The 14,371-nt window shown below is 37.8% G+C and overlaps 1 protein-coding gene across 1 annotated transcript; it reads left to right on the top strand.

Moving 5' to 3' along the window:
- The first annotated feature begins 1,252 nt into the window (after positions 1–1,252).
- LOC145104638 (uncharacterized) lies at positions 1,253–13,777 on the top strand. Its single transcript, XM_079041847.1, has 8 exons — positions 1,253–1,630; positions 1,723–1,896; positions 2,139–2,266; positions 3,822–4,358; positions 8,086–8,220; positions 8,446–8,727; positions 13,159–13,534; positions 13,625–13,777. Exons 1-8 carry the CDS (start codon positions 1,253–1,255, stop codon positions 13,775–13,777), a joined length of 2,163 nt encoding a protein of 720 aa, XP_078897973.1.
- The last annotated feature ends 594 nt before the right edge of the window (positions 13,778–14,371 follow it).

Raw genomic sequence — 14,371 nt, forward strand, 5'->3', positions numbered from 1 at the left:
GATTAAAATAATGGAGTGGATTTTGGGGTTAAAGATTCTCATTTGTTCATTGATGATCATACTTTGCATATTCATTTATGTGTTTATTTTACTGCCAGCTTTTAAATTTTCAAAACCTATCAAATCTCCACCAGTTTAAATCTCAACTGTTGGTGATTTTATATCACTAATGTTATTTAAGTGTAATGGGGTTAATTTGTTGATCAATGTCACTTTGAAAATTATTGAACAAATCGGTATGGTGTGGAGTGCATGTTTGTTTAATTTTGTCTTTGTTGAAAGTATACTGCTATTTAGGGGCGAAGCCCCTAAACCGACGGGGATCCGGGGGCAGCGCCCCTGGGAGCGGGGTCCAAGGGGCGGCAACCCCTGGTGGGGTCCAAGGGGTAGAGCTGTCATGTGATCCATATTCTAGACTCGGTCTATATTAAAATTGCATCAGAAATCCGGATTTTTGATAAATATACCCGGTTTTGTGATCCATATTCTAGACCCGGATTTAAGGTTGTTTATGACCGTTTGTGGACAGTTTTAGGACATAAAACTGTCATGTGGCAGTTTTAAGACATGAAGTTTTTTCTGTTATATGATCATATCCGAATCTGTGTTGGTACACTTCTTCTTCATAACATCAAAACATTCTCTCTTCTGTTTTCTCTCAATTCCGAGTCTTATCCGATTAAATATTGGGAGTACCACCCAAATACTTTAATCTGAAAGTGAAAACCACAATTCTCAGAATTTCCAAGGCTATTTTATCCTGAATTTTCTTACATCAACCTCGTTTGTTCATTGATGATCATACTTTGCCTTGATGGATACTCGGGTTTTCATTAAATACCTGTTGCCCCCGAAGATCAAGATAAGACGACTTTTACATGCCCTTTTGTCACGTTTTCCTGCAAAAAGATGCCATTCAGATTATGCAATGCCCTCGCCACATTTCGAAGGTGCATGGTGCGCATCTTCTTTGAGTATGTTGAGAATATAACTGAAGTGTTCATGGATGACTTCACCGTATATGACAATTCGTTTGATGAATGCTTGGATAACCTGAAGAAGATTTTAAAAAGGTGCATTGAGAAGAAGTTGGTGTTAAACTTTGAGAAGTGTCCCTTCATGGTCAATCAAGGCATCATCATGGCACACACCGTATCCAAGAAGGGAATTGAAGTTGATAAAGCCAAAATCAAGGTCATACAAACCCTTCCTTACCCACCATGTATTAGATAAGTGAGATCTTTATTAGGCCATGCGGGGTTCTATAGGGGATTTATCAAAGATTTTTCAAAGATCACAAGACCAATATGCCTCCTTCTCCAAAAAAAATATTGATTTTGACTTCAATGTCACATGTCAAGAAGCTTTTGACAAACTCAAAGACTTACTCACTTCCGCTCCCATAATCCAACCTCCAAATAGGGAACTTCTGTTTGAAATCATGTGTGATGCAAGCAATTTTGCCATCGGAGCGGTTTTAGGTCAAAAGGAGGGAAAGGCATCACACATTATCTACTATGCCTCCAAAACCCTGGATAATGCTCAAGCCAATTACTCTACCACCGAGAAGGAACTTCTAGCCATTGTCTTCGCCTTGGAGAAATTTCGACAATACCTTCTCGAGACAAAGGTGATTGTATACTCCGACCGTGCGGCCTTGAAGTATCTAATGACCAAGAAAGATACTAAGACACAATTGATTTGGTGGATTCTTCTTTACAGGAGTTCGATCTCGAGATAACAGACAAAAGTGGTGTCGAAAACGTAGTTGTAGATTATTTAAGTCGATTGAATGTTGGTGGGTCCTTTTCTCCCATCCTTGATGAATTCCCGAATGAACATCTCTTTTATATTTCAAACACCATTCCATGGTATGCAGATATTGTCAATTTCCAGGTCTCTAAAAAAATCTCATACACATTCACCAAGTATCAAAAGGCCAAATTGGAGAGTGACTCCAAATACTATGTGTGGGACGACCCTTATCTTTGGAAACATTGTCCGAATCAACTAATACGGAGGTGTGACCACCAAAATGAGGTCGAATCAATCTTAAGGTTTTTTCGTGAGTATGCATTTGGAGGTCATTTTGTTAGGACATAATTTATGGTTTATACTTTACTTTTGATTGTTTTTAGATTTTTCGGTCTAGGACTGAAAACATCATGATTTCGGTGGTGTCTGGACCGAAATCACAATGTGATTTCGGTGGACTCAATAATGATTTCGGTTGGGCTTTGGGATGGGCCTTTGTAATTAGGTCTAGGTATTTATATGGCATTGTTACAGCCGTAAAAAGATTGATCATTCTAAGAAGCAGATTTCGAGTTTAGAGAGAAAGAGAGAACCGAGAGTAATTGAGAATCTTATGTACCCGACTACCGATAATTAATAGTGTGCATTGAAGATTTGGTAATTGTGTTCTTAATTCACCTTAACTGTTTTTCATTTATCACGTGATTGGGATTCCGCACCAATTCTTGTGATTTCGATTGATACTGTTAGGACAAAATTAGTGGTTTATACTTTACTTTTGTTGACCTTTAGAGTTCTCGGTCTAGGACCGAAAACACCATGTTTTCGGTGGTGTTTGGACCGAAATCACCATGTGATTTCAGTGGGCTTATAAGGATTTCGGTTGGGTTTCTGGGCTGGGCTTTTGTAATCGGGTCTAGGTATTTATAAAGCTTTGTTACAGCCGTGTAAAGAGTTGACCATTCCATAAGCTGATTTCGAGTTTTAGAGAGAGAAAGGGAGAATCGAGAGCAACTTAAGAATCTTATATACTAGACTATTTTCAATATAGTGTGCATTAAAGATTGATAAATGTGTTCTTAATTCATAATAATTGTTTTGGGTTAATCATTAGATTGGGATTCCGCGCTAATTCTAGTGATCTCGATTGATACACTAAATAGGGTTTTACAGTTGGTATCAGAGCTAATGTTTGGTATCATTCTAATTGACCAAATATTAACCGTTTCTTGGAGTTTTTCTTTGTGTTTTTGAATTCTTTTTGACGAAATTATTGCCATTGTTCTTCGCGTTCTTCACTATTTTAGAGAGTTTGACTGAGTTTGGCTTTGAAAATCTACAAATTTCGTGTTTTTGGCAATTTTTGGGAGTCTTCGGTCAAAGATTTGGAGTTCTCGGCGGCCAGCAATCGACTTCGATTAGGGTTTGCGAGTTCTCGGCCAGTCCTCGTACACACATTCATTCTCCGTCCTTGCCTCGTAGTTCTCGGTGGCGGTCCCTCGTTCTCGGTTATGTCAAACAGGTTCTTGGTACGACTTCAGTCTTCGGTCTGCGTGTTCGGTGCGAGTCTTCGGTCAGCTCTACTTCTCGGTATTCAAATTCTCGGTCCACGTCTTCGGTCTGCACTTCGGCCTCGCATTCTCGGTTATATTTTCGGATCATCAAGATTTCGACTAAGGCCTCGTTTTCGGTCTAGAAGTTTTGTTCTCGGTCAAGGTTTTTCTTCAGACAAAAGGTTGACCTTGATGGTTCTCGGTCAACAGAGAGTTGACCATTGGTATTTTCGGTCAAAGGGAATTTATTTTCTTGGTTTTCAGTCAATATCCAGTTACACAATCAGATTTCTTTTGTTGGTAAATAATGAGTTCCTATAACAATGCCAATAAGGTAAATGAATCCCCATGCTCTCAGTCCTGTGAAGATAAACTAAATAAATATCGTGAGCATAATGAGTTATTAGTTAGAGACGTTTTTGACCTTAAAAATGAAATTTATGAAGTCAAGAAAGTCAAAAACCCTCTTAAATAACAACTAGATGTTTAAAATAAAGATTTAATTTGGATTAGGGAGGAATATAGCACCAAATGTGTTCATCATCGTTATGCCAAAGAAGAAATTGCCAAATTAACTGCCAAACTTGATGCATTAAAGGCTAAATTTAAGGATGTTGACTTTACTTTTAAGAAATTTGATGTGTCATGTGAGAAAGTTGAATCTATGATCGAAAAACAATTAAAGTGGAAAGATAAACAGGGTACGGGTCTAGGGTATCATAATGTTCTACCTCCTTTCCATGATAACTATACTCCACCCCTTGAAACCAATGAGATAGAGACACCTGCACAGTATGGTCAACCCCCAGTAACTGCCTCAATCAAGACTGAACAATCCGGCCCAACAGAGAGTATTGATGTGAATGATTTTAATGCTTCTACTTCATGTGCAGATAAAGTAACTGTGCAAGATGGGTTCGAGCAGAACAAAAATAATTCTAGTTCTACTGAAGAAGCTTCAAAAACTTGTGATAATAATCCCAATGTTGAGAAGTTCAAGCCACAAAAGTTTGTTAAACAGTCTAACACATGTGCTTGTGCTTGTGGAAGGTCTTTGAAATAGACTTCCATTGGACAAGGACCAAGTCACAATCTTATTTATTTGAAAAGACTAACTTTTTTTAACTGTGGGACTCCCGTTCACATTGCTAGAAATTGCTCACATCGTTCATATGTTCCCTACTATGAACAAAATTGGCAGAACGTGCCAAGGGGGAGATCTTCCAAAAGAAATCCTTCGAGGTCACGTTCACGCAATGGTGATTGGAATGCTAAAAAGGCCAAGAATCAGACTCCCAAGGACAAAAAGGGCATGTCGGACAAGAAGCCTAATTCAAGGGATGGTTCTACCAAACCGAATTCGGTGAGGTAGAAGTCATCTCAAGGGTCGTCCTAAAGCTTACACTCACAACACAAGCCCAAACCGAAAGGCAGTCCCAACCCACAGGCAAGTGAAAAAGGTCCCATTCGGTCCAACAAGAAAGTACACAAACCAGATTACCGATGGGTTCCTAAAGGTCACATTTCAAAATCGTCCCAAAGTCCTGTAACTTCTTTATGTTCCTTATCTAATAAACATGATATGTCATGGGAAAGAGTATATTGTGTAGGTAGTGATGGTAAACCTAGTTTCAAAATGGATTGGGTTCCCAAAACAAACTAATCTCACACTCTGTGCCGGAGTAGCTATGGAGGAATATCATCAGACTCCGGTATGTTGATAGTGGTTGTTCCAGGCACATGACAGGAGACAACTCTCAACTGCACGACATTCAGAACTTTAGTTGAGGGTATGTGTCCTTTACGGGAAGGGAGAAAGAAAAGATCACACAAATGCGGACTATATTTAACGGCGTGATGAATTTTGAATATGTTAGCTTCGTTCCGGAATTGAAACCCAGCTGAGGCTGAATACGCTGTTGCATGTATTTGCTGTTCTTAGGTCACCTAGATGCAACTTCAATTGTTGAATTACGATTTGAATTTTCTTGATACTCTCGAGTTTTCTTAAAATGATTCGTTTTGAAGACTAAAAGTTTTCGTTTTGTACATTTTGTATTTTGTTTTTGTTTTATTTAAATTTGTTCATATTTTTCCTCTATGCACAAATTTAGGGGGAGAAACAAAATCAAACAAAAATCATAAAATCCAAAAATCCAAAAATATGTTTATTTCTGCTTTATTTCTTTTTCAGAAAAATCAAAAATCCAAAAATATTGTTTTTGAGCGTATTTTACTTTTATTTTTATTCTTAGTTATTTTATTGTGTGCTAAGTTTATTTTATTTTTATTTTTATCTCAATTATTTCTTTTGTCTTAAAACGCGAATTCAAAAAGGAAGAGGCTCAAGGAGACTATGTCGGAATTTTCTGTGCAAAAAGAGATCTTGAAAGGAATTGACGGAATTTCACTTCACACTACTTTCACAAGGAATTGAAGGCATGAAACTGCACAATCTTTTAGTTAGGCAGTTTCTTTCTAAGAACAGTCGTATTTAAGGAATTGAAGGTTTGAAATTGTATAGATTGTCAAAATTGGTCTGGTCAGTTATCTTTACCTAAGAACTGTCATGGCACCAGGGTGATTCACCCAACCGGGAAATAGATATCGCTGAACATCCCGCCCAGGGTCTTGAAATTCTTTGTGTCATGCCAAACCGCGGAGACTCAAATGTATTCTCGGATATGTTCTCCGCAGGTAAGGAATTAACGGTTATTGGCACTAGGGCGATGCACCTCGCAAGGCATGATTATCGCTGAACGTCCCACCAAAGGGCCTTGACCTTGTGTCATGCTAAACTGGTGGAAAAAAATTTCGGATATTTTTGTCACAAGATGGTTTTGTGAGTTATTCCTAATTAACTCTCACTGTCACTAGAATGGTACACTCAACTGAGATTCAGAAACCATTGAACGTCTCGCCAAGGGCCAAGTTAACTTGTTAACTTGAAAAACTGTATTGAGATCTTTGATCAAGGATATGCAGGGGCTAACATCAAAAATTCCATGAGTAGTTCTCCGATACTCAACGAATCGCAGTGCGTTCCTCCGTGTTCACACAGATACTGCGAGTAGTCTCCATCTGAGCCAAGGCTGGGTCCTTGAACAACTGTGGTGAGAAGGGTCTTTATGACTTTGTGATCCACATGGACTTTTTAGTCGTGGTTACTTTTCAAGATGCATCTGTGATGGATAAATAATATTCATTCGAAGGAACAAGAAGTGAAAACTATTTTTCAATACATAACCATTTCAGCCCCAGAAGTAAGGTGAAGCTGTATTTGAAGTTATGTGTCGAATTGCATTGAATCCTCCTCAATCAATTTGCTGCTATCTATGAACTTGCTGAAGCGATCCAGAAGAATCGATCTCTCTATAATTATCTCTGAAGTTTCTCAAAGCTAAAAGTGCTGATTTTCAAGAACCTATACAAGAAGCCTCATTACCCAATGTGCGTTCAAAGTCAATTTTTTAAAGGAAGTCCATCTATTCAAGATGAAGTCATTCATGCACAAATTCATATGTTCATCTTGAAGTTGTGAAGAAATCAAAGATAAATGTTGAAGGTCAAGAGCAAAGAGAAGATTGAAAAGAAAAGAAAGCTATAAACCAAGGGGGAGATTGTTAGGACAAAATTAGTGGTTTATACTTTACTTTTGTTGACCTTTAGAGTTCTCGGTCTAGGACCGAAAACACCATGTTATCGGTGGTGTTTGGACCGAAATCTCCATGTGATTTCGGTGGGCTTATAAGGATTTCGGTTGGGTTTCTGGGCTGGGCTTTTGTAATCAAGTCTAGGTATTTATATATCTTTGTTACAGCCGTGTAAAGAGTTGACCATTCCATAAGCTGATTTCGAGTTTTAGAGAGAGAAAGGGAGAACCGAGAGCAACTTAAGAATCTTATGTACTAGACTATTTTCAATATAGTGTGCATTGAGGATTGATAAATGTGTTCTTAATTCATAATAACTATTTTGGGTTAATCATTAGATTGGGATTCCGCATCAATTCTAGTGATCTCGATTGATACACTAAATAGGGTTTTACAGATACACTAAATAGGGTTTTACAATTGGTATCAGAGCGAGGTTTGGTATCTATCGAATTGGCCTAAATATTAAACGTTTCTTGAAATTTCTGGTGTTTTTGAGTTCTTTTTGACGAAAATTATTCCCGTTGTTCTTTGTGTTCTTCACTATTTTAGAGTTTGTGATCGATATTGGTTGTGATAGATTGCAAATTTCGTATTTTTGGCATATTTTGGGAGGTCTTCGGTCAAAATCTAAGAGTTCTCGGCGGCAGGCTCTCGTCCTTGGTTAGGGTTTGGAAGTTCTCGGCGGCAGCGAAGGTTCCCAGTTAGGTCAGCTTCGGAGTTCTCGGTTTTTGTCTCGGAGTTCTTGGCGACAACGAAGGTTCTCGGTTAGGTCAGCTTCTTTTCTCGGTCAAACGTCTTCGATATACTCATTTGGCTTCGCAATCTCGGTGAGCATCTCAGTTTTTTTTAGATTTTGGCTATCATTTTTGGTCTAGAAGCCTTGTATTCGGTCGGGAAGCCTCGTATTCGGTCAAAGTTCTCGGTCAAGTTTTATTTCGGACAAAAAGGTTGACTTTCAAGGTTCTCGGTCAACAGAGTGTTGACCATTGGTGTTTTCGGTCAGATGTTTTTTGGTGAATAATGAGTTCTTCAATCACCAAGAAGGTAAGTGAAACCTCATGTTCTCAATCCTGTGAAGACAAAATAAATAAATATCGTGAACATAATGAATTGTTGGTTAGAGAGGTTTTTGACCTTAAAAAGGAAATATATGAAATCAAGAAAATAAATAAACCGCTTAAAGAAAAACTAGAAGCACAAACAAAAGATTTAAGCAGGATTAAAGAAGAGTACAACACCAAATGTGTTCACTATCGGTTTGCCTAGGAGAAAATTGCAAACTTAACTGCTGAACTTGATGCATTGAAGGCTAAATTTAAGGATGCTGACTTTACTTTTAAGAAATTTGATGTGTCAAGTGAAAAAGTTGAGTCTATGATAGAAAAACAATTAAAGTGGAAAGACAAATAGGGTACGGGTCTAGGGTATCATAATGTTCCACCTCCTTTCAATGATAACTATACTCCACCCTTTGAAACCAGAGAGATAGAGACACCTGTACAGTATGGTCAACCCCCTGTAATTTCCTCAATCAAGACTGAACAATCCGGCCCAACTGAGAGTATTGATGTGAATGATTCTAATGCTTCTACTTCATGTGCAAATAACTTAACTGTGCAAGATGGGTTCGAGCAGAACAAAAATAATTATAGTTCTACTGGAAAGGCTTCAAAAACTTGTGATGATAAGAATCCCACTGTTGAAAAACTCAAGCCACAAAAATTTGTTGAACAGTCTAATAAATGTGTTTGTGCTTGTGGAAGGTCTTTGAAACAAACTTCATTTGGACAAGGACCAAGTCACAATCTTATTTATTTGAAAATACAAACTTGTTTTAACTGTGGGACTCCCGGTCACAATGCTAGAAATTTCCCACATCGCTCATATGTTCCCTACTATAAACAAGGTTGGCAGAACATGCCAAGGGGGAGATCTTCCAAAAGAAATCCTTCGAGGTCACGTCCCCGTGATAATAATTGGAATGATGACAAGGCCAAGAATCAGGCCTCCAAGGACAAAACAAAAGCTAACTCGAGAGATGGATCAACCTAGGGATGAAAGTGGGTCCACACCCGGACCGGATGGACCCGGCCCGGAAAACCCGAAACCGGTTAACGAGATTTTGTAGAACCGGAAACCGGACCGGTATATAGGAACCGGTTCCGGTTCGGTTCCGGGTACGGTACCGGGTAAAGTGGGTCTAGAACCGGAAAACCCGGAAACATCAAACTGGGTAGGTTGGAACCAGATAAAGTGGGTTTAGAACTGGAAAACCCGGAAAAACCAGAATGTTTTGGTAATTACTTACTACTTAGTGGGTTGAACTTTGAAAATTTTCATATTGATATCCCGACTTTGGGGGACTGTAACTCATTGAATATGAAACCAAAATTGACAAAATTATAGTCTAAAATCATGGAAAAACTATAAACTACACTCTAGAAAAAACCGCATGTCAATCCGATTTTAAACGAATGAGATATGCATGTGTTAACATTTTCACAGAATACAAAGTACAAAAACAAATAGCTGAAAAGTTGAAAATTTTCAGTTTTGATATCCCGACTTCGGGGGACTGTAAATCATTGAATATTAAACAAAAAAATGACAAAATTATAGTCTAAACTATAAGTCGGAAAAAACCAAATGTCAATCCGACTTCAAACGAATTAGATATGCGTGTTTTAAAACTTTCACGAAATACAAAAAAACTGAAAAAACTACAAACTTTCAGCTTTGATATCTCGACTTTGGGGGACTGTAAGTCAATGAATATAAAACTAAGACAAAACTTCAAAAATGGTCCCTGTGGTTTCCGAAAATCTGAAGTTTAGTCCCTAATCTTTAAAAACCTCATAGATGGTCCCTGTGGTTTCAAAACTTTTAACAAATGGTCCTTTTCGTTAACTCCGTTAGCTTTTGGCCGTTAAGTGAAGGATATTTCTGTCATTTCACTGCCACAGGGACCATTTATGAAGATTTGTCTTATTTAAAAAAAACTAATTATTTAATATCAAAGGGTCCCACCTCTCTCTCTCTCTCTCTCTCTCTCTCTTTCAAAAACATCGAACCATCTTCTCCATTAGAATCGAAGCTGTTATCTGCTCCTTCTACCATCATCACCACCAGGGACCATATATGAGGTTTTTTCCAACGTATTGTCTAAAATCATGTACAAACTCTAAAATACACGTTGGAAAAAACCGCATGTCAATCGGAGTTGAAACGAGTGAGATATGCGTCTTTTAAACGTTTCACAAAAACCAGTTCCGGCCCTAAAAGTGGTTCCGGTTCCTAACATCGGTTCCAGTTTTTAGACCCGGTTTACCCGGACCCGATGGACCCAAACCCGGATTACCCGGAACCCGGATAAAGCCAATTTTTAAAACCGGAACCGGTTCTATATATTCCGGTTCCGGTCTGGTTTTCTGGTTCTAAATCTCATCCCTAGCTCAACCAAACCAAATGAGGTCAAAGTCATCTCAAGGGTTATCTTCTAGCTCACATTCACAATACAAGACTAAATCAAAAGGTAGTCCCATCCCAAAGGTAATTGAAAAAGGTCCCATTCAGTCCAACAAGAAAGTACATAAACCAAATTACCAATGGGTACCCAAAGTCCTTTCTTATCATCAATTGGTCCAAAAAGTTCTATAAATTCTTTGAAATCATTATTTGATAAACAAGATATGGTATGGGAAATAGTATCCCAAGTTGATAGTAATGGTCAATCCAGTTTCAAAATGGATTGGGTTCCCAAAACTAATTAATCCCGCAACATGTGCAGGAACAACTATGGAGGAATATTATCAGACCTTAGTATGTTGATAGTGGTTGTTCCAGGCACATGATAGGGGACATCTCTCTTATGTATGACATTCAGAATTTTCATGGAGAGCATGTGTCCTTTGCGGAAAAGGAAAAGGAAAGATCACAAATGGGGATTTCTTCAATTGCTGAATTACGGTTTGAATTTTCTGACTCTTCTCTTCTCTGTGATAATAAGTTGATCTTCAACTGTCCAAAAGCCTAATTTTTCTTAAAACCAAGCTCGTGCTTATGGGATTTCTTAAAATGATTCGCTTTGAATACTAAAAGTTTTTTTTGTACATTTTGTATTTTATTTTTGTTTTATTTAAAATTGTTCATATTTTTTTCTTTCTCCTCTATGCACAAATTTAGGGGGAGAATTAAAACCAAACAAAAATCATAAAATTCAAAAATTCCAAAAATATGTTTATTTCAGTTTTATTTCTTTTTCAGAAAAATCAAAAATCCAAAAATATTGTTTTTGAGCGTATTTTTTTATTCTTCTTAGTTATTTTTATTGTGTGCTAAGTTTATTTTTTTATCTCAATTATTGCTTTTGTTTTAAAACGCGAATTCAAAAAGGAAGAGACTAAAGGAGACTGTGTCGGAATTTTCTGTGGAAGAAGAGATCTTGAAAGGAATTGACAGGAATTATACTTCACACTACTTTCACAAGGAATTGAAGGCATGCAACTATACAAACTGTCAGTTAGGCAGTTTCTTTCTAAGAACTATTGTATTTAAGGAAATGAAAGTTTGAAACTGTACAGATTGTCAAAATTGGTTTTGTCAGTTATCTTTACCTAAGAATTGTCATGGCACAAGGGCTATTCACCCAACCGGGAAATAAATATCGCTGAACATCCCGCCCAGGGTCTTGACATTATTTGTGTCATGCACAACTGCGGAGACTCAAATGTATTCTCAGATACGATCTCCGCAGGTAAGGAATTAACGATTATTGGCACTAGGGCGATGCACCTCGCAAGGCACGATTATCGCTAAATGTCCCGCCGAAGGGCCTTGACCTCGTGTCATGCTAAACTGTGGAAATATGTCTTCAAATATTTTTGTCACAGGTTAGTTTTGTGAGTTATTCCTAATTAACTCTCACTGGCACTAGAATGGTACACTCAGCTGAGATTCAGAAACCATTGAACGTCTCGCCAAGGGCCAAGTTAACTTGTTAACTTGAAAACCTGTATTGAGATCTTTGATCGAGGATATGCAGGGGCTAACATCAAAAATAGCCACGAGTAGTTCTCTGATACTCAACAAATCACAGTGCGTTCCTCCGTGTTCACACAGATACTGCGAGTAGTCTCCATCTGAGCCAAGGCTGGGTCCTTAAACAACTGTGGTGAGAAGTGTCTTTATGACTCTATGATCCACATGGACTTTTTAGTCATGGTTACTTTTCAAGAAGTAACTGTGATCAACAAAGAATATTCATTCGAAGTAACAAGAAGTGAAGATTATTTTCAACACACAACCTTTCAACCCCAAAAGCAAGATGAAGCTGTATTTAAAGTTATGTGTCGAATTGCATTGAATCCTCGCCTCAATCAATTTGCTGCTATCTATGAACTTGCTGAAGTGATCCAGAAGAATCGGTCTCTCTGAAGTATTTCAAAGCTATAAGTGCTGATTTTCAAGAACCTATACAAGAAGCCTCCATACCCAATGTGCGTCAAAGTCAAATTTTAAAGGAAATCCAACTATTCAATATGAAGTCATTCATGTATAAATTCATATGTTCATCTACAAGTTGTAAAGAAATCGAAGGCAAAAGCTGATGGAAATCAAGATTAAGAGAAGATTGAAAAGAAAAGAAAGCTATAAACTAAGGGGGAGATTGTTAGGACATAATTTATGGTTTATACTTTACTTTTGATGGTTTTTAGAGTTTTCAGTCTAGGACCGAAAACACCATGATTTCGGTGGTGTTTGGACCGAAATCACCATGTGATTTCGGTGGGCTCAATAATGATTTCGGTTGGGATTTGGGATGAGACTTTGTGATTAGGTCTAGGTATTTATATGGAATTGTTACAGCCATAAAAAGATTGATCATTCTAAGAAGCAGATTTCGAGTTTAGAGAGAAAGAGAGAACCGAGAGTAATTGAGAATCTTATGTACCCGACTATTGATAATTAATAGTGTGCATTGAAGATTTGGTAATTGTGTTCTTAATTCACCTTAACTGTTTTGCATTTATCACATGAGTGGGATTCCACACCAATTCTTGTCATTTCGATTGATACACTAAATAGGGTTTTACACATTTTGGTCACAACAAAACCATGCAGAAGGTGTTAGAATGTGGACTCTAATGGCCAACAATGTCAAGATATACCTATCTATTTTGCAAGAGTTGTGATAGGTGCCAAAGAATGGGAATCGTGTCCATGAAGAACGAAATGATTCAAATCCCTATCCTCATTTGTGAAATCTTTGATGTTTGGGGAATAGATTTCATGGACCCATTCCCCGTCTCTTTCGGTTATACCTACATACTTTTGGTGGTTGATTACGTGTCAAAGTGGGTGGAAGAAAAGGCTACAAAACATGATGATGCTAAAACTGTCATGGACTTCTTGAAGTCAAACATTTTTGCAAGATATCGTGTACCAAGAGCCATGGTGAGTGATAGAGGCACTTATTTTTGCAGAAAAATGATGAAAGCCATGATGAAGAGATATGGTGTCAGACACCAGATATCCACCGCCTATCATCCACAAAAAAATGGCCAAGACGAAGTGTCAAATAAATAAGTCAATCAAATTCTTGAGAAGACGGTCAACACCACACGAAAAGATAGGAGTTTGAAGTTAAATGATGCATTGTAGGCATACCGAACCACCAACAAAACTCCAATTGGCATGTCTCCATTCCGCCTCGTGTATGGAATGTCTTGTCATTTACTTGTGGAATTAGAACACAACGCATATTGGGCAGTTAAAAGGTGTAATTTTAATCTTGAAGAAACCAGGAAGCATTAAAAGATGCAACTTCAAGAAATCAAAGAGTTGGGAAACGAGTCTTATGAAAACGCAAGCATCTACAAAGAAAATACAAAGGCGTTTCATGAAAAGAGCATCACTCGAAATCATTTTATTCCGGGTCAAAAAGTTCTTTTTTTATCACTCACGCTTAAAGCTATTCCTGGGAAAATTGTGATCTCGATGACACGAACCTTTTATTGTTATAAAAGTGTTTGATCATGGTGCGGTTGAAATCAAGAGTTTGGAAACGAATCAAATCTTCAAAGTGAATGGAAATCGTTCGAAACTAGTTTATGAAGGATTTGACACGAGAGAACTCGACAAAGTAACATTGGAAACCCTGGTTTATGAAGACTGAAAAAAGCGAGACCATGTCTTGGCAAAGACGTTAAATAAATGCATTGTGAATAAATAATCTCCGCTTGAAGTTTGGTTGATTCTAGGCTTGAAGTTGGTCAAAATAAACATCTTGAGGTTTAGCTATGATTTTGGTGAAGTTTGGAAGAAAATCGATATTTGTGGAGCGAAAGGAGCAAAATATTCAAAAATCAGCAATTTGTGCGGCTGTCCCTTCCCACTCATGCAACTCTA

This window comes from Lactuca virosa, chromosome 4 (assembly GCF_052849685.1).
Source record: "Lactuca virosa cultivar CGN04683 chromosome 4, Lactuca_virosa_CGN04683_v6, whole genome shotgun sequence".
Taxonomy (NCBI): domain Eukaryota; kingdom Viridiplantae; phylum Streptophyta; class Magnoliopsida; order Asterales; family Asteraceae; genus Lactuca; species Lactuca virosa.

Coding starts and splice junctions, on each gene's coding strand:
- LOC145104638 (XM_079041847.1), top strand. CDS start 1,253: ATGCGGGGTTCTATAGGGGATTTATCAAAGATTTTTCAAAGATCACAA. Junction 1,631..1,722: donor AATACCTTCTCGAGACAAAG/GTGATTGTATAC, acceptor TCTTCTTTACAG/GAGTTCGATCTCGAGATAAC. Junction 4,359..8,085: donor TGTGCTTGTGCTTGTGGAAG/GTCTTTGAAATA, acceptor ATTGTTGGTTAG/AGAGGTTTTTGACCTTAAAA.